The sequence below is a fragment of the Temnothorax americanus genome, unplaced genomic scaffold (assembly GCF_048541705.1).
Source record: "Temnothorax americanus isolate GAGA-0224 unplaced genomic scaffold, ASM4854170v1 Scaffold77, whole genome shotgun sequence".
Classification (NCBI taxonomy): Eukaryota; Metazoa; Arthropoda; class Insecta; order Hymenoptera; family Formicidae; genus Temnothorax; species Temnothorax americanus.
Window position 1 is genome coordinate 166,096 of NW_027509800.1, and position 19,012 is coordinate 185,107.

Genomic DNA, 19,012 nt, shown 5'->3' on the forward strand with positions numbered 1-19,012 from the left:
GTTTCTACAGCGTGTGTGTGGAAATAATAATATATAATATATAAACACTCATTTTTATTATATACATTAAGACGATTAATATATATTATGAATATATTATTCATTTTCATCGTATACATAAACCTGTATTTATTTTAACTATGAACAAACAATAGCTTTAATTAATATGTGTCATTGCTTATGTTCTTATCTTGTAAAGTTACAACATGTAAGAATAAGTGATGCTCCAAGTGATACAAGTAAATAGTAATTCTTTAATTTAAGATAATTATTGCTAGGAACTGTATCCTCGCCTAATAAATTTATTCGCTGCAAGGATTGTATTGTAGTATACTAGAAAATAAAATTGTTGTTATAATTTCAAAATTTGAAGTTTTATTATTAAAAGTAATCAATACGTATTTCTTAAATAATATTTATAATTTTATTATATATACTTCCATATTCTTGCACGTTTGTTAATTAATATAATGATAGTTTATTAACAAACAATTGTTTTATTAATTATTAAATAAACTGTAAAGTTAATAAATTGATATTTTTGTTTTGAAGAATAATCTAATATGTATGAATCAATAATAATTATTTTTAAAATAATAAATATATTTTGATTAATTTTTTATTGGCATCAAGTTTCTTTTATCTCATATGCGTGTTTCTATGGCTGAGTTTCCACTGAGCGCGTCACGCGTCGCGTCGTCACAAGTTAACCAATCAAAACATCCCATCCCATTTCATTACATTCTTGTGACGGGATCGAAATGGGATGTTTTGCGTGGTTCAACTCGGACGACGCGACGCGTGACGCGCTCAGTGGAAACTCAGCCTAATGGCTTCTGCACACGGGACTCGGAAACGCTTTGCCGCGCGGCAAGAAGCGACGCGGTAGCCAATCAACGTGTTGTTTTTCCGTAAGAACCAAAAGTTTATTGGCTACCGCGTCGCTTCTTGCCGCGCGGCAAGCGTTTCCGCGTCCTGTGTGCAGAAGCCATAAGTTTGTATACACGGGCGTTAAAATTGTTAATAAAAATTGCCAACCTTTAAAGTTTCTAGTTATATTTCTAGCCATATTGACGTGGCGACATCTGTCAGTAATATTATTTTAGAGTTCTAATTCTAACCTATGATTTTAATCAGAAAATTTTTCTTTTCATTATTTATTACTTGTACGAAATGTTAAATTGATAACATTACAATCTTATTTTGTTGTCAGTTTGTGTTTATTGCTATAAAATCGTTCGTAGCCTGTCACTAATCTCAATTTTCATATGTGTGAAATCGAAATTATATATAATAATAATAGTTCCGTACAATATAGAAGAATGCTTACACACACACACACACACACACACTTTATTTAAAATATTAAATAATCAAAACATTATGAGTAACAGTATGAAAATTGCAATTTTAAAAACGGTATTTTTTTTATAATAAAACGTTTATGATGAGAATTATTTGAGATTTATTTTTCTGTCGTTACTCATCTTATTTTTATTCTTGTTTTCAGGTTACAGAGTGTTTACGAAACAACAATGTAAACGTGTCCACCGTTGGATCTTATTTGCATTTAAAATCACATAAAACAGAAGGAATCTACTCTTTCCAGCTTCCATTAGAAACCAGACAATACAATATACGGAACGAAGTACAGAATATTAGAAATAATGATCGAAATGGTATTTTTGACATCAATATACAGAACGATACAATCTCTTTCAATGTTTCCAGAGATAGATGTGTTAAGGAAGTTTTGGAACATAACTGTTCAACAGTATCGCCTCCCACTTTCATAAATAATAAAAAAAATATAATAGTGGAGTTTAGTTCGCCCAATATTGCAAAACCTTTTCACGTAGGACATTTGAGATCTACAATAATAGGAAATTACGTTGCTAATATCAACAGCTTTGTAAAAAATAATGTAAAACGAATAAACTACTTGGGTGACTGGGGTACGCAATATGGTTTAATTCAATTGGGAATCAACATGGCAGATATTAATGAAGATGAAATGAGAAGAAATCCTATAAAAGCCTTATATACAGCATATATTACTGCCAACAAATTGGCTGAAACCGATTCCTCGATATTGGATCGTGCGAGAAAAATATTTAATGATTTGGAAACTGGCACCGGAGTCACATATGAACAGTGGAAAGCGTTTAAACGGTACACTGTTGAGGAATTAACAAAGGTTTATGGTAGAATTGGTATTACATTCGACGAATATCATTGGGAATCTATGTACAATGCTAAAAATATAGAGAAAATTATTACGTTGATGGAGAAAATGCAGTTATTGCTAAGGGATGAACAAAATAGAAAAGTTGTGAATTTGGACAATGAGAAGAGCGTACCTATGATCAAGAGCGATGGTTCCACTTTGTACATAGCTAGAGATATTGCTGCGGCTATTGATAGATTTGAAAAGAATAACTTTGACTGTATGTACTATGTGGTGGATAATACACAAGCCAGTCATTTCTCAAATTTGTTAGAAATATTAAAACGATTGCAAATGCCGTGGGCTGAAAGACTGAAACATGTAAAATTTGGCCGATTGCACGGTATGCGTACAAGAAAGGGTAATATGGTGTTTTTAGAAGATATCTTGGACATTACCAGAGATATCATGAAGCAGAAACAAATCGATTCGCATAGTATGTTAATTTTAACATTATTTTAATTATGTAGCGTTTAATTTTGTATAGGATTAATTGTAACAGAGAAACTTTTTCAGCCACTAAAGTTTGTCTAGATTCATCTGATAAAAGCTCGGATATATTAGGCATTTCTGCAATGATAGTTAACGACTTAAAGAGAAAACGACAACGAGACTATACATTCGATTGGAATACAGCATTTGATGTAAGCGATCTACATATCGTAAAAGAATTATCGAAGTAATGTATTAATTAGTTTCTCCTAATCTTTTTTATTGTAAGATCAGTTGAAAGGAGACACTGGCGTGAAGTTGCAATACACACATTGTCGACTCGTCAGCTTGGAGCGCAATTGCGGCGCTGTTCTAACTTTGGAATGTGAACCAAGTCTATTACAAGAAGATATCGTTGATGATTTAGTCGTATTAATTGCTATGTTCGAAGAAGTATTACTGAAATCATACGAAGAATTAGAACCCTGTATATTAACAGCATATCTTTTCAATTTAAGGTAAGATATAAATTCTAAGACTCAAACATTTTTTACAATTATCTAATTGAAGTATATACGGTTTCTCTTTCTTTTTTAGTAAAGCAATTAATAAAGCTTTCAGTTTGTTGAAAGTAAAGGATGAATTGCCTGATCTTGCTAGTCAAAGACTGCTACTATTTCACGTTGCTAGAAACGTTCTTGCACAAGGTATGAAATTACTTGGTCTAATACCTCTGGAAGAGATGTGAAGACAAGTGGCTGGAATCCTAAAGAAGATTCGAAACTGTAGCATTTATTTGTCAAATTGATCATATTGATCTGTCAATCTTGGTGAGACTTTAATCAGAAAAAAACTATGCATCTACTTTCTTTATTCGATATCAGATAAGTAGCTTTATTTTTTTGAACAAATTTTATTACCTATACAACGAGATATTCGATTTTTTCATACGAGTACAATTTTATTATTTGCAATGTGAAAATTACACGATAATAAGTAAAATTAACGTTTGTTCCAAGAGAACTTTCTTCTGGCACCTTCTTGACCCCACTTCTTTCTCTCGCGCCTTCTCCAGTCCCTTGTTAGAAGCCCAGCTGTTTAAAAATAACAGTAATTTTTTAATTATTTGCCATATGTTTAATTCGCATTAATAAACAGTTTGCGAACGTAAATTATACGTCATATTTGACACAACGATATTTCGTCAAATCGATTGCTCCTCACCAACTCGCATTCTTTCGACCATTGCTTTGTCAACAAAGCTACGTAAGCCCCATGCAACGCCCCAACGTATAGCACCCGACTGACCAGTAGGCCCCCCACCATTAACTGTGGCTTCGATATCCACTTTATCAGTCATGTTCGTAAAAAGTAATGGAAATATAATCTGTAACAGATAAAATATATAAGAAGCATGAGAAACAACTTTGTGAATTCTGAAGCGACATATATACTAATACGATGAGCAATTGCTGAAAGTCAATATTGGAAAAGTCGATTTAAATATTAGATTCCGAGACATCGTCGATACTTTCTTGATAAGGTAAAATTGAACAAAAAATATTCTTTTATCGATAGAAATTAGCTACAGTTACGCAATTGTCTTTTACTTGTAGACGTCTATTTACAATATAAGAAAATATAATATGAATCACATAATGCGAATTGTCGGTTGAAATATCAAATTGTACCAATATCAATTGTCCAAATCACAACGAGGTACGTTCTTCTTTCGTCAATGTTGTTGCGACATTTTCCAGCATCTTATTCATTCCTAGCAGCTGTACTCTCAGCAATTTTATAGCATCTTCATTCACTTTCATCATAGTGATCAGTTTCTCGAACGTCATTTGTAGGGCGACATCGGAGAACTCGTTCTTCTGTCGTTGTTTCAGCCAAACAGCGTGATCGCTCAAATTGATGTCGTCATTCATAGACGAAGGAATATTCTTCTGTGCTATCTCATAAGCGGCTTTCATTATGTCCTTAGGCAATCGCTTCTCGAGAGGATTAAGCGGTTTTACCACGAGAACCCGTTTTCTATTTTCAACATCGATCTTGTGATCCGACATCCACTTCCGGAAGGCGTACGGGATGGTAGTGTTGTGCAGCACCATTTCCGTAAAGAGGATCATTTTTGTCTGCCTTACCAACTTCGTGAGCCCCGCATGATTCCTCAGACCTTGTATATCGTGTACGGCGATACCGACCAGCAAGTTCATCAGAATCACAGTGACGAATACTATGAATAGCGTGAAGAGAATCTGCGAACACACTGACAGGGGATGATAAATGACGAAAGAGCTGCCCGTCGATTCGTTATCCACTTGATTGATGAGTCCTTCGAAGTCCAATTCACCGGCCATCATAGCCAAGACTTTGATTAGCCCAGTGAAAGGATTACCGAACGCGGGCTCGCCGGCGAATATCACGCAAAAGCTGATGGTGAAACCGATGAGTAGGCCGGAATACGCTAGCAGAAGCTTGGCGAACTCGAACTGGATGTGCGTGAACATGGCGACGTAGGTGCCGAAGGCCGGTAACTGGCCCACCATTAGCATCAGATTGGTCCAGGCGCAAAGTATGGCAAACGCACCGACGTAATTTTGCCAATCGTAAGTACGCCCGGTATACACGAAGGACGTAACGAATACGCTCGCGATCACCACCCCGTCCAACACATTGTCGATACTGGAGAAGTACTGTATCGCCGATTTGTAGACCATGAAGCCAAATATTTTTCTCGGTATGGTGATGCAGGTCAGAACCAGTGCGAGGTACCATTCGATCTCGATGATCGGTCTCCGGAAGAGAAAGCCAGATACTCGTCTATTGCCGCAAATCTTCGAACTATTAGCTTCGTTGTGATTGTAACATTTATACGCTAACGCAGTGAGTACGTAAGTAGTCATGCATATCACTGTCATAGCGTACAAGAGTATTCTCAGTAAATAGAGCTTGCGAATTTTCTCCCACTTAAGATGCAGGAAGGCCATGACCAGCGGATGCGACAACAGATCCTTTCGATGCTCCTGTACGAAAGTGTTTATGAAGCTGGTCTCACACTGATTACCGCTGGGAAAGAGAATGTCGAAGTGTAGCCGCATCTCGAATTCGCGATTATGCGATACCGGCCTGGTCAGTCTGATGGAGGCGTCCAAACGCTGTCGGAACACATGCAACGACTCGGGAATCTTCTTCAATATAATATTCAAAGCGGACAGTCCAGTGCACGTGGTCGCACTGATGTCAGCGCCCGCCCAAATAAGCGCATCCACGCATCGGGATTGCTCGTTCAGCGCGGCAATGTGAAGGGGGGTGAAGCCGGTCCGATCGACCGCGTTCACCAAGGCGCCGCGTTTCAACAACAACTGTACCAACTCGGCGGACGAGTCCGTGCTCATTACGGCGAAGTGCAGGGGTGTTCTATGCTCCCTATCTACAGCGTTCACATTGGGCGCGCTAGCTGATAGCAGCTCGACGCATGGTATTGATTGCACGAAACAGGCCACGTGCAACGGCGTCTGGCCCAAATGATTCTTCTCGACGATGCTGGCACCGCGCTCGAGCAGCAGCTTCACTGTCTCCACCGCCTTCGCACGAACGGCACTATGCAGAATAGGCTCGACCACTTCCTGACAGACGTAATTAAGCTTAGCACCGTGATCTAATAACGTGGCTGCGGCGTGCCAGCTGTTACCGAGCGCCGCGAAGTGAAGCGGCGTGTAACGAGTGATGAGGCTCTCGTAATTCACGTCGGCGCCCTTCGCGATCAAGTACTCCACGCAGGCGACCTTGTCACCCAACGAAGCCGCGAGAATAGCATTCACGCCGGTCCGTGGTTCAACGTAGTCGTAACGCGCTCCGGCATTCTCCAGTTCCGGCAGATGATGCAGCAGACCGCGATAGGATGCCCAGATGTAAGCGACATCCCGTAGTCTCTCGTTTTTGCACGCATCTGGAAGCACGCAACTTTTCTCCATGTGCAATAGCAACCTCGTCTCCGTCGAATCGACGATGGACCATATGGCCGATCTCAATTTTGCACCGTTTAAGTAGTGGTTCTTGCAGCTTTCCAGATTGTCAAAGAAAAGGGAGTCGTCGACCGGTGGTGGTTCCCCGGCGTCGATTTCAATCCGATCATTGTCGAACTTCGATACAGTTGCATCATCGATAGTGATTTTTTGTGGATAATCCTTCGCTGCATATGCACATCTTAGCGACCTGTAAGTGGAAGCTAATCTAACGGATAGCGGCTCGCTTTTGTGACGACTGTTGAAGCTTCTAGTGGAATGAAAATGTTGTTCATCATCGTTCAAAATAGTCGGTATCTTCAGACTGTTCATCTCGAGATTCTTCCCTTTAGCACTCTCTCCTAACGAATCTCGGTCATTCTCACGCATATTCGCTCGAAATTATAACTTATTTACGATTGAGAATAAGTTTACCGTTTAATTTCGCTTTTATTTCTTCGAGAAGAAATCGAGTTTTTTATTCAAATTTTATTATTGTTATTTTTTCTGTCACCTCAGGTTTTCCGCATTTTTACGCGCAAAGACTCGTATTCCTCGTATTATACATTTTATCTCGCTTAAATCATTTTTCATTGGAATAATCTTATCGTTTTTTTTTTGCCATTCCACATAATCTTGTCAGAATAATTCAGCTAATAGCTATGTTATGTTGTACGATGTTTAAGTTTCCAATGTAAACGCCGTTTCGTAATTAAGCACTAAGTATTCGTACCGTTATGCGATGATTCGCGCAGTGAAGCATCCTAATTATTGCAGTCGCGTCGCTGTGTGTCTCTTCAGTCCTGTCTTTTTTTCTCTCTCGTTCTTTTCTAAGGCTATCACGTCACGTCTACGAGTCGTTTCGTTTAGAGCACTTTAAAAGAGGATTATTATTGTTACTACTATTATTATTATTATTGTTATTTATTATTGTACCACGATCTTGAATATGACCGAGTGTCTTATATCCAAACTAATCTGATTTAATTATGACGCATTAATTTCCGGACAACTTATGATTAATGATATCTTCTTTAATATATGTGACACGCGCAATCAAAAATAGAGATGATTAAAGATTGCAATTCTTGTCACCATTTGTTAATATCTGACTCTCTCTCGTCAAATATACATATTATATATATATATATTTTTTTTTTATTAACAAAATATTGTATTACTGAGTGTGCTTTTAAGTTTATCGCACATATATTAGCAATTTTGTCTCTTGCCTTTTAATAATTTGCGTCGTTAGTAGTATTGCTGTTTATGTGTTAGTATTTCTTCTGTTTTTCACGTGCTCCTTTAATATTCCTACTAATTTCGAATGCGTGTTATCGAATATCTGTCTGTCACTGTGTAAGAATCTCAAAAGTAATGCAAATAGCACGACGATATATTTTTCACTGTCACCGCACTCTTCTCTTCCTCTCGCTACCGGCTTCGTATATAATCGTCACTTCGTCCTCTCGTTTAACGATCTTACTTTTTGAGACACGTATTTATAAGAGACTAGAGATTGGCCGAGGAAACCTCGTGTTTTCGACTCTAGAATGCAAAAGCAAGCCGACAAGGATTTCGGCCGCATTTCTAATCGTAAAAATTATGTCAACTCAAGATGTCTATCACTGACCAGGGTACGCTTGACAATTCAACGAGCATTACAGCGGACTTAACTGGTTCGTACGATCGCGCTACACGTACTGCATGACGTACTCTGCATACGTCTCTGCCGTTCGCGTGGGAAGAGGAATCTGCGAGCAGAGGGGCAAGACGCATGATTAATAAAATACATAAATATAAAGAGATCTAGGTCGAATTCGAGATACTACTTTACTACTTTACGCGCACCCCTGCATACACGAACTGCCCTCCTGTTAAATTCGAGATGAATCTGGATGAGACTGGAAAGTACCGCTGAAAGATCACTCGAGTTTTATCCTAGGACATTGTTATTTACACATGTGTTATCGTTAAAAAGTACCGTTAAACACAGATATTTGCGTTCTTAATCAGAATGATAAATCGTTTTCTTCTTATTGAAAATCAATGGATGAAGGTTGAACAAAGAGACAAGAAAGGAGAAAAAATGTTTTTAGCAAACTAAAGTGTTCTATTTGCTTAAAAAATAGAATTTTTTCAAAGTAAAGGCCATAGAGAGACAAAGAGAGTTATTTACATTACAGCCAACTAATGTATATAGGAGCAATATAAAATTACATTTTTAATATTAATTTTTACAGTAAACATGGTTTAAAGCTATAAGCTCATTTTTTATTTAGCGCCTGTCAAAAATGCAATAAAACTAGATAAATCAATGGAAATAAATCAATCGTCATTCGTTATTCCCTTCTGTTTAATTCCGTTCGCATGTTATCTGTTTCTTTCAATATTTAATTTTTATATTCCAGAATATTTTATACCTTTTTTCCATAGCTTCCCGAATCTGAACTGCGTGTATCTAGGCAAACTCCTTTCACCACCACGTGATCGCGAATATGATATCATGATCTGTTTACGTAATGTTTAACTTTGTATTCATTTTAAGTACATTCGCAAGATCTCTGCCAAGAGATGTTCTCAAGTTGCTAGCTGCCTATAAATTGTTGATACGTAAAATTCACAAATAAAACATTGCGCATGAAATGAATATTTCGTGCTAGTACTCACTCTAATAATAATAATAAGAAAAAAAGTAGCTTTTAAACAATCGAATTCAAGACACGAAACAGTTTTGACTCGCGGCGATTCTATTTTAGCTATGAACGGAAAATTAGGTTCCATGACGCGATGAGATATGTAGCGCATTTTTTTAATCGTAATTTTTTATTCATATCTCAGATGATCGATCCGAAGAATGGAAAGGCACCAAATTGTCTGACAGCTGAACACAGCGAGATATCGCCAATTTGAGTGCGAGATAAAGTACAGAGTCCAAAGTACGGAGCCTTCAAAATTTTAATCCATTAAATTCTCTTCCAAGAGGTAGATCTATAACTCAATGTCCCCGTTTTATCTCATTACCGAGCTTCCTATTCGGACAGTTGAACTTTCAACGGATGAGAACTTATGCAGATTGGTACCGGTTTTGACTGTCAGCCTACGCATCCCGTTAATGTTATATATGTATTTTTTGACTTCGTTGAAAATCAAAGTGAAACTTGACCGGCGACAGACAACTTTAAAACTTTCCTATTAAATTTGATCTTGAAATAAAAATATTTATTTGTTCCTTTAACGATACATCTTGGTAGAAAGTTTACAACAATAATGTGTATAGTTACATTTACTCAAATTAAAATAGTATAAGTTTAAAAAACGAAAGAAAATTCTTACATTACAATTTTTTTTTATAGAACTTATATAATAAAGAATTAAGAGTAAAGAAGATTAATAAAAATATACTAATGGAAAGCAATCAGACGTAACGTCGCAAATAAAAAAATTGTATCAGTCTGAAGATAATTATATACATAAACATATATGAGTTTATTATACATAAGCTTTATATATGTTGACTCTTCAAAAACGAGAAAATTTTTCTAACAAACAGATATTTTATAAAGACTTGTACAAATGCGAAAGAATGTTTAGAAAAAATATAAACGGACTGTCCTGTTTTCTCTAAGGTCTCATCAATATACGTATGTTCGTATCCGTGTCACGAAATCCATGTTACTTTAGATACTAAATACATACTAAACGTTTCTACTGGAAAAAATACATATATGCATATAGTAAATAAAGTCTTTCTCCTAAGGGGAATATCTCGTGCAATTACGGCGTCAAAATTTATTCAAACGCAGCATTTATTATATGCATAAAATTATGCAAGCCCCTAGTGCTTTTTATATAAAATTCATATGTGAAAATGGACGGATTTAAATATAACTGATATTGGACACAACCACATTTGTATCACAGAAATAAAGCAAGATTTAGACAGCGAGTCTAAATCTAGTTTGCTGGAAGTTATAAAACGCATAGAAATAAGGATTAATTCGCGATATTTTAATTATTCATGATGTATCGTTCCACGAATCCCGAGTTTTAGGATCTCTTATCGTTGTCCCATAATCGAATTTCAAATTTTGAACGATTGTGAATTCCTTTCCAACTCAAAGGGACTTCCAACTTATCTTGTTATTGGCAGTTTTATTTATTTATTTTACCACTGTGCGCTTTTATAAGCTCTCGAAGAAGACTATGATTTTTCTCGCAAATTTCCTTAAGTTCCGCGATATCCTCTTTGAATTTGTTGCAATCGTGTTGCAGCGTATCCTCGTCGAAACCACGACGACGACACGTGGTCGCGTCAGCTTTGAGAGCCGTTCTTGCGTGATAGGCCGCGCTGTAAGTTTTTCTGCGCGATGCGCCGAAATTGTTCTGTCCGTCTCCTTCCTTGGCTATTTTATAGGCGGCCAAGAGAACATCGCGCGGTAATCTCTTCTCTCTGAGGTTGTGCGGGCGAACAGTCAAAACGGCTCGTAAAGGTGACGGCAGGAACAGCGTGGTCCATCGCATGCACCTGATGAAACGTTTCGACGGCATAAATCCTAAAAAAATCGCAACCTCCACGTCGTGGATCAATTTCGTTTGGCGAACGAGTTTTGCGAGACCTGCCGTCTTTTGCAGGCCCTTGATATCATGCACGGCTATACCGATCAACAGATTCATCAGCACAATCGTGACGAATAGAAGGAACAACACGAAGGAGAGTTGGGCCGAGACTTGTAGCAGGATCCAGGAAGTTCCTCCAATACTTTCATTAAGGCCACCCTTATCGGATGAGAAGAAGAGGTCCTCGAAACCTAACTCGCCAGTCATCATCGCGAGGACCTTGATGAGACCCGTGTGTGGACTGCTGAACGACTTGGAATGTGGAAATATCACGCAGAAGCTTGCCGTAAAACCCACCAACAGGCAGGCGTAGGCCAAAAGCAGCTTGAACACTTGTGCCTGCACGCTAGTGAACATAGCGACGTAAGCACCGAACATCGGCAACTGCCCGATCATTAGCATCAGATTGCTCCAACCGCAGAGCACGGCGAAGGCGCCCAAGTGACTTTGCCAGGTATATGTTTTCCCCGTATACACAAAAGAGGTAGCAAACACACTCAGTATCACGCACCACTCGACCAGGTTCTCTATCTGCGTAAAAAACTGTCTGACAGATTTGTAACTGGGAATGACAGTAAACTTGCGAAAAGTCTCGAGCGCGGTGAGCACCATCAACGTGTACCACTGAATCTCGAGTACCACGGGGTGTCTGTAGAGAAACCCATAGATCCCGGTCGCGTTCGCGCACAACGGCGGATTGTGTACGTAACCTTTCGACTCGTTGTAGCAGTTATGAGCAAGGGCGGTTATCACCCAGCTCGTAAGGATCAACACGTATATTAGGTAGAAGAGCAATCTGGCGGCATAGTACTTTCGGATCTTGTGCCACTTGAGATGGAGGAAAGACTGGCACAAAGGATGCTCCAGGATTTCCTTGTAGCCCTCCTTCACAAAGGTGTTCAGATAACCGATCTCGGGCGAGCGGTTTTGCCGATTCCGCCGCTGCAACAACGGACGAAAGTCCAGCTGCAACTCGAGCTCGCCTGCGATGAATCCATGTCGGCTCAAAGTCAGAGACTTGTCCAGCCTATGCTCAAATACGTCCAGGGATGTCGGGGTCTTGCGCAGAACGATGGATAGAGCGCTATTCCCGCCGATGGTCCTGGCGCTGAGATCTGCTTCGTACTTTATCAGCAGATTGACGCATCGCGACAGCTCGTTTGAGGCGGCGATGTGTAGCGGCGTATAGCCGTATTTGTCGGCCTTGTTCACGTCCGCTCGCCACTTGAGCAAGAGCTCGGTAATGTCGTCGGTCACCAAAGATTTGCCTAGAGCCAGGTGCAGAGGCGTTCGACCCTCGTCGTCCTCCACGTTGGGATCCGCGCGACCTTTCAGTAAAATCTCCACGCACTCCAGAGAATGCGAACGAGCGGCTAAATGCAAGGCCGTGTGTCCTCGATGGTTCTTCAGTTGAAGATTAGCGTTTGCCTCGACCAGAAGAGCTAAATTGTCCGCGCAACCGGCTTCCGCAGCCAAGTGCAAAGCGGTATCGTTCTTTCCGGTAGGTAAATCCACTTGGCAACCGGCTTTCAAAAGTATGTCTAAACAAGCTTTGTCTCCGCCATCGGCTGCGTGATGAATAGCGGCGTATCCGTCTTGATCCAAACGATCCAGTTCCTTGTTGTTCGGCGCTAGTAGGGAAAGTACGCGCAGAGCGTTAGTTCGCGAAGCCACGTGCAATACCGTCTCTTCAGCATCGTGCGGTGATAGCTGACTGATATCTCGTTGCACGAAGTATTGAGCAACGTCGAAGGCATCTCCAAAGGCGGCGTAATGAAACGCCGTGTGTTTCGATTTCGTATCGACGCTCGCGCCCTGTTTTATTAAATACTTGACACCATCCAGACAGTTCCGAAACGCACACAAGTGCAACGGAGTAAGACCATGATCGGGCTCGCTATAGTTGACATCGGCTTTGCATTTGCACAAACGATGTATGAGATTTGTACGACCCATAAAACTCGCTTGTAGCAATAAGATGTTGACTTCATTGGACTTGACGTCCGCGAGGATCGTCTCCGCATTTGTCTCATCCGTTTTACATGATTCCAGATTTTCCCAGATATGTGATTTGTAACACGTACGTTTCCTGTGTTCCGTGAGAATATTTTTGATGAAATCTTCATTGATGCGCAGAGAAGTGCGGTCGACTTCGGAAGAGGCTCGTTCACTGATGACGGAGTAATCTTCCACCGAAGCTATGGGACTTATCAAATTATCGAGTGGTGGCGGCGATTCGTATTGAACTCGACCACTTTCGAGCTCATTGTCATCTTGCTTAGGCGATGAGCGTCTACTCTTTAGTCGAGTTAAAAACAAGGAAGCCGCGCTCGTGCGTGACAACAGAGTCGGAACGGTTTTTGATACTTTTTCTCCGGTTTCTTCCATCTCTTTCACTGACGAAAACGATACGAATTTGTTGCTCAGACTATCTACCATCTCCACCTGTTGCCGTTCTAAGATCAGTTACCTATAAACGTGATATACTTATTTAACATATTATCCAAAAGTGTCTTAATGTTTAATCGAAACATGTAAAAACAAAATAGAGAAATTGTATCTATTTTATTGTGTATCTATGTATCTTATGTATCTATTGTGTTACGTGAGAAGAAAGATTAAAAAAGGGTATTCTTTAAATTTTACAATTTATCATAGTAAATGAGAAAAATCTAAGATAGTCTAAAATATAATACCAGAATTATATATAAATATTCGGAATGCCAAATATTATTTTTATCAAAGTGAAAGCATATAATATTTAGTAGCTACGATCTTTCAAAACTAAATAAATCGAAAATAAAATAAAATAGAGGATTAAATTCGGTGTTTTCTAAAACTTGTATGTTTTAATATAAAAGATTGAACAACATTGTTATAAATATATGCGTAATACGTGCTTGTTAATGACTTCTTAACTTTTTAAAAGTTTAATAATACAGTGAAAGAGATAAAATGTGAATTTTGGAATATATGTTTCATTTTTTTTTTATTTCAATATATAGAGAATTATGACTCAAAGTTTGACAGTATATCTTACAAACACTTTAACATTGTAACGTCGATATTTAACACAAAATACACAAAATATCGCGACTCTCGTAAAAGTTAATTGGAAAATCGGTTAAATACTTAACCAAGGCATAGTCTGTTATCTTATTGAATTGACGATAATTACGTCCCACTTCTGAGAGACAAACAAAGAGATCTAGATTGATATCAAACAGATCACATATTGATGGAATAATATAAACAAACCGACTCGTTACAAAAATAAAATTTAAAAAACAGGAAAGTTACGGATCTAATGAGAAAAAAAGTAGGTAGTAAAAAATCTCTGCAATAATATTTCATTCGTTTACGCAATTAAAAATAAAAATAGATTTTAATGACGTGCTTGAATACTAAACAATTCTGAGAAATATATATATATATATATATATATATATATATATATATATCTATATAAAATGTTTCCATTATATATCTACAAAAAAGAGAAACTGAATACATACAAATATAGAAACACACAAATTTATTAAAGACAAATTTAAATCAAAATTAAATGTGATAATAAATGGAAATAAAATGAAAAAAATATAAACAAAAATGAAATACGAAAATAAATACAATTTCAATTTACCAAAGGTAAACATGACTTCATAATGCCCTTTGTGTCAAATTTATATCAATAAGATCAAAAGCGAGTCACCATCTGTTGATAGTCAATAAACTATGTTTCGGTTGTTCTCGTGACAAATCTTGGATTTAGTTTAACGGCTATTATTACAAATGTATTAGACAGTATGCGCGTTTACGGGATCGGCATCACGGCAGAGATGGTTCTAGAGTGAAGAAGTACCTTACACGTTTTCGGCGCGAGACGAAGCTCGGTGGCGGACGTTGATAATCGTCTCGATCGCATCACCTCGTTCTTTCGCCAGACCGGTTCACACTGAGAGCGAGAGAGTGTGCAGCATGCGGCTAACTCCGTACCGGTTATATCAGCGAAAGAGATTTGGATGCTACATGTAGCGGATGAGACCGGTCGGCTATCAGAAATGCGCAGGGAAAGGTTGTCTTCCTTGAAGGACACTGTACATGTTTTTCGTGCTTCACATTCTTCGCAATACACATCATAAGATACCGCATAAAAAAAATATTTCTTCTTTCTCAGTGTGTCACATCAATCCTCCAAATACGCGACTTTTCTGATTCGAGATAAATAACGTTTTTTTAATGCAAATTAACTCTCACTTAGCACTATATTGTATAAGTTCCTACTTCTTAGATTTCTTCAATAAGCACATTAGTGCGTCTATAAGTGTTTAGACGTCTGCATCTGCAGCGAAGAAAACACAGTCGAAATTCTATTACAATCAATGCAATTTAAGGACTAAAAAAATATTACATGACAATTTGCTTGGGTAAAAACCAGGAGAAAATTGCCACTGGAAAAGTTAAAATATTAATACAATTTTTTAAGTGAAAAAAAAAAACAAAAAAAGAACCAAGTTTTAATCTCTGCTTCATGATGTTCTTGACAACAGAGAACAGTTGTCTTCATGAGACCAACTCTCAAAACATTTTAATCAAATATGTCGTAAGTTCAATAAACTCAACTGACACAAGATACGATTAAATGATTTCTTTGACCTAAAAAATTAGTAATATATATGATATTGTAATAACTCGCATACGATTTTATAATTGGAAGACCGGTATGTACTTTATAGTAATAAAGAGCATTAATTTGATAACATAGTCTTATTATATAATTTAATACATAACATTGACACATATACAAATAAATAATTTTAATTAGTTTGTCTATTTATTTGGGAATTTTAACAGTAATTTTTACTAAATTCTTTTCTTAACTAGGTTTCTATCACTTTGATATGTTCTGTTAAAAAAAAAAAAAAAATAAAGTAATATAGATAGCAGTTGATTATTTTATCGTTTAACTAATTAACAAGCAAATATGAATACATTAATGCAGAATTCTCTATTTTTCACACATTTGAATAACTTTTACCGCACGATATAATTATATAATACATCGTTAAATAAAAATAATTTTAGATACTCATTCCTTCATAAATATTATCACAAAAATTCCTACAGCACTATTATATGCATAACATTCATTCAACTTCTTTTTCCATTGCATGTTAAGTTAAAATACAATGCATGCTATTCTATTTTAACACAACAAGTAATAAGAATTATCTCCAGCCAAATTATGTTATGTATCGTAAACAGTTTCAGAAGATATTCATGACAACGAAGATTTGAGCAAAGAATAACTCACCTGTTCGCGATGATGAATCTCTTCAAAATATGTGATGTCGCGTCCATTAATGATAATCTTTCCAGAGCCATTACCCCAAATTGTCACTTCACCTCTTGCAGATTTCCTCATGCAATCTGAAATCATTAGCAACGAGTTTCGTGATGTATATCATATACATATATATTTCTTACCATCTGTGAATGTTAAGATAATCAATTTACTTACTTTTAACCGTGATATATGGCCTTCCTGTGCTGTCGTGTTCCAACTTTACATGTAACGATAAACTTTTATATTAACCGTAACAATACTTTTATCATCATTATTATATATGCACATGGATACTTACAGGTGGTATTGCTACCTCATTGGAATGGGTATTAAGTGTTTTACGATATTTTGTAATGAAATCTGTTGCTCGCCTCGACAATGGATGATCAGATAGTCGTTCTAGTGACGTAATAAGATAGTTGTACTAAAACAATTATTATACACATATGAATTAAATTATGCGTTATATTTTTTTAAAGATTACTCATTATTACCGACTAATTATTACTAATATATTATTTACCTCAAAATCATTAATACTTTCAAGTAGTTGGTTTTCAATCTCATGCTTTTGAAACCATGTGGAACCTATCAGATTGCTAAAAATAATATATTTTAAAAAATGGTTATACTTGACATTTTTTTGCAGAATACTTTTAAAATTATATATACCAAATTGTGTATACATGTTAACATGTACATGCTTGTTCTACGTAAATCAAATACTCAACCTACACTTTGTCCATAGGTAACGTTCCTTGCCTTATTAACGAGTCTTCAACATCATTCAGAGATTTAATTTTATCCACAATATTCTGTGCACAAAAATAATTTTCTCAAATATTAATTGCTTTCCTTCATATATCTGTGACGTAATAACAGTCATTATAGAAACTTACGTATAATGTCTCATAATAATTCGGTTTCGAAGTGTAAAACATAGAATGGAAGGGTCTTCCAGACTCATCAAATTCTGCTGCTTTCCTGCTTGGAAAGATCTTTTCTGGATGTTCCATCATCGGCCGAGCTTTAGGATCAAATAGTCCCGATGGAAATAGATATTGGATTGATCTCTAAAAGTAATAATTACACGACTTTAGATATTAGCTCATCATTTATCAAATCGGCACCATTTTTTATATAATTACACACATCTATATCTGCTTGCGTAAAACATTCTGGATCTTCGCCCATCATGTTAGCCAAGTGTCTCTTCCCTATCTCATACTCTACGATCTCTTTCTTCATAAATTCATCTAATAAATTTAAAAAATAATATATTTATATAAAAAGTATTGCAAATTGCTGACATTAAAGTTATATTTATTTCAAAGTTAACGAATCTGTTACTACCATGTTCCTTTGCACGTTGTAAATACATCAACATAGCTTTGCTTATTTTTTTCTCCGGTTTCTTCGTACTATACTTGATTGTATCTTCAATTTCATCGATAGATGTTGCATACGATCGTGATTTAACATAATTCTGTAATCGTAAAATAATCAATATAGTAATTTAAAAAACATATAATTCATGCGTAATCGAAATAAGCAAAGTCGCATTAAACAAATAGTTTAACGGGCTCGTTGTAGAGGAACTGCAATAAGCTTACCGAATGTCGCGTGGTATTCAAAAATAGAGCAACAGCGTTGCTGTTTATACCGACCAAACGTCGAAAGTGTGAACAACGAATAAAGGTAGATACCGCCATAATTGTAACTTGACAATCGGCACGAATCGTTTCTCAAACAATTTGAGGGAGATAACCTCTTTCGAGCTAACCTATTGACCAGCGAGAACTACATTAAATTCAATTAGATCAAATTAAATTGGAATTAATGTTAATTCTTGCGATTTAGAGACGTTTCGAAACTCGTGAAAAAAAGAAAGGAAATATTGCAACCTTTTGACGTTGATATGTAATTATGTTTATAAACACAACACACAGAAATGTATGATTGCGCGGCACGTGAACACACGTGAAGTCGCACCTCGCACCACCTGCGAGAGGAGAGTACTCGAGAGTCGAGACCTCGATTCGAGGACTCGAGACATGCCGGGCGTGCGCATTGCGCGTGTGTGTGTATCGCGCTATTGCATAAATGCCATAAATTATAATCATGGCTTGTTAGGGCGATTTTGACGAACTCTGATTAACCCTTAATCGAGATCAAGTTAATCAAAATTTAGTCGAGATACCGAGTAATGTTCGTAGTCCGTACCATTTTGTTAACATGGAACAGAATTATTAATTTTTTGTTGTCCGACACATAAAAAAAGAAATTAGGAACAATAAATACAGTCGAGAGATTCTTGGAACCGTGATTTTGAAAATTTTAGATTATGATTATGATTATTCTTTTTTTTTTTTA

The 19,012-nt window shown here is 37.0% G+C and overlaps 3 protein-coding genes across 8 annotated transcripts; 1 reads left to right on the forward strand and 2 right to left on the reverse strand.

Annotated features, from left to right (window-relative positions):
* Window positions 1-1,107: 1,107 nt before the first annotated feature.
* Window positions 1,108-8,951, forward strand: Argrs-m (arginyl-tRNA synthetase, mitochondrial). 3 transcript variants are annotated; one of them, XR_013259677.1, is made up of 8 exons: window positions 1,108-1,419; window positions 1,511-2,663; window positions 2,744-2,871; window positions 2,954-3,177; window positions 3,257-3,489; window positions 4,056-4,378; window positions 4,650-5,559; window positions 5,641-8,951. XR_013259677.1 is itself a non-coding variant. In XM_077423172.1 (5 exons), the coding sequence occupies exons 1-5, from the start codon at window positions 1,384-1,386 to the stop codon at window positions 3,405-3,407; spliced, it is 1,692 nt and encodes a 563-aa protein (XP_077279298.1). In that variant the 5' UTR covers window positions 1,108-1,383; the 3' UTR covers window positions 3,408-3,682. The 3 variants fall into 3 exon arrangements, 1 of the variants encoding a protein (XP_077279298.1); XR_013259678.1 differs by lacking the exon at window positions 4,056-4,378; XM_077423172.1 differs by lacking the exons at window positions 4,056-4,378; window positions 4,650-5,559; window positions 5,641-8,951 and having other exon boundaries at window positions 3,257-3,682.
* Wtrw (ankyrin repeat domain 61 water witch) lies at window positions 3,540-18,960 on the reverse strand. Of its 3 annotated transcripts, XM_077423161.1 has the most exons (12): window positions 18,544-18,960; window positions 18,253-18,422; window positions 17,993-18,125; window positions 17,792-17,895; window positions 17,539-17,712; window positions 17,375-17,454; window positions 17,163-17,238; window positions 16,938-17,063; window positions 16,814-16,856; window positions 16,607-16,722; window positions 3,884-4,046; window positions 3,540-3,753 (listed from the first exon to the last, which is right to left on the reverse strand). In XM_077423161.1, the coding sequence occupies exons 2-12, from the start codon at window positions 18,349-18,351 to the stop codon at window positions 3,662-3,664; spliced, it is 1,206 nt and encodes a 401-aa protein (XP_077279287.1). In that variant the 5' UTR covers window positions 18,352-18,422; window positions 18,544-18,960; the 3' UTR covers window positions 3,540-3,661. The 3 variants fall into 3 exon arrangements, with proteins under 3 accessions (XP_077279287.1, XP_077279288.1, XP_077279286.1); XM_077423162.1 differs by having other exon boundaries at window positions 18,253-18,960; XM_077423160.1 differs by lacking the exons at window positions 3,540-3,753; window positions 16,607-16,722; window positions 16,814-16,856; ... (6 more) ...; window positions 18,253-18,422; window positions 18,544-18,960 and adding an exon at window positions 4,351-7,062 and having other exon boundaries at window positions 3,910-4,046.
* On the reverse strand, window positions 9,420-16,600 carry LOC143906850 (uncharacterized). 2 transcript variants are annotated; one of them, XM_077423153.1, is made up of 2 exons: window positions 15,160-16,600; window positions 9,420-13,762 (listed from the first exon to the last, which is right to left on the reverse strand). In XM_077423153.1, the coding sequence occupies exon 2, from the start codon at window positions 13,729-13,731 to the stop codon at window positions 10,828-10,830; it is 2,904 nt and encodes a 967-aa protein (XP_077279279.1). In that variant the 5' UTR covers window positions 13,732-13,762; window positions 15,160-16,600; the 3' UTR covers window positions 9,420-10,827. The 2 variants fall into 2 exon arrangements, with proteins under 2 accessions (XP_077279279.1, XP_077279278.1); XM_077423152.1 differs by having other exon boundaries at window positions 15,155-16,600.
* Window positions 18,961-19,012: the final 52 nt, after the last annotated feature.

What these genes read in the sequence shown, in the direction of transcription:
- Argrs-m (XM_077423172.1), top strand. Translation starts at nt 1,384, where the DNA reads ATGAGTAACAGTATGAAAATTGCAATTTTAAAAACG. An exon ending in ATTGGAATACAGCATTTGAT is followed by an intron (nt 2,872 to 2,953) that starts GTAAGCGATCTA and finishes TTGTAAGATCAG; the next exon opens with TTGAAAGGAGACACTGGCGT. An exon ending in GCATATCTTTTCAATTTAAG is followed by an intron (nt 3,178 to 3,256) that starts GTAAGATATAAA and finishes TTTCTTTTTTAG; the next exon opens with TAAAGCAATTAATAAAGCTT.
- Wtrw (XM_077423160.1), bottom strand. Translation starts at nt 7,062, where the DNA reads ATGCGTGAGAATGACCGAGATTCGTTAGGAGAGAGTGCTAAAGGGAAG.
- LOC143906850 (XM_077423153.1), bottom strand. Translation starts at nt 13,731, where the DNA reads ATGGTAGATAGTCTGAGCAACAAATTCGTATCGTTTTCGTCAGTGAAA.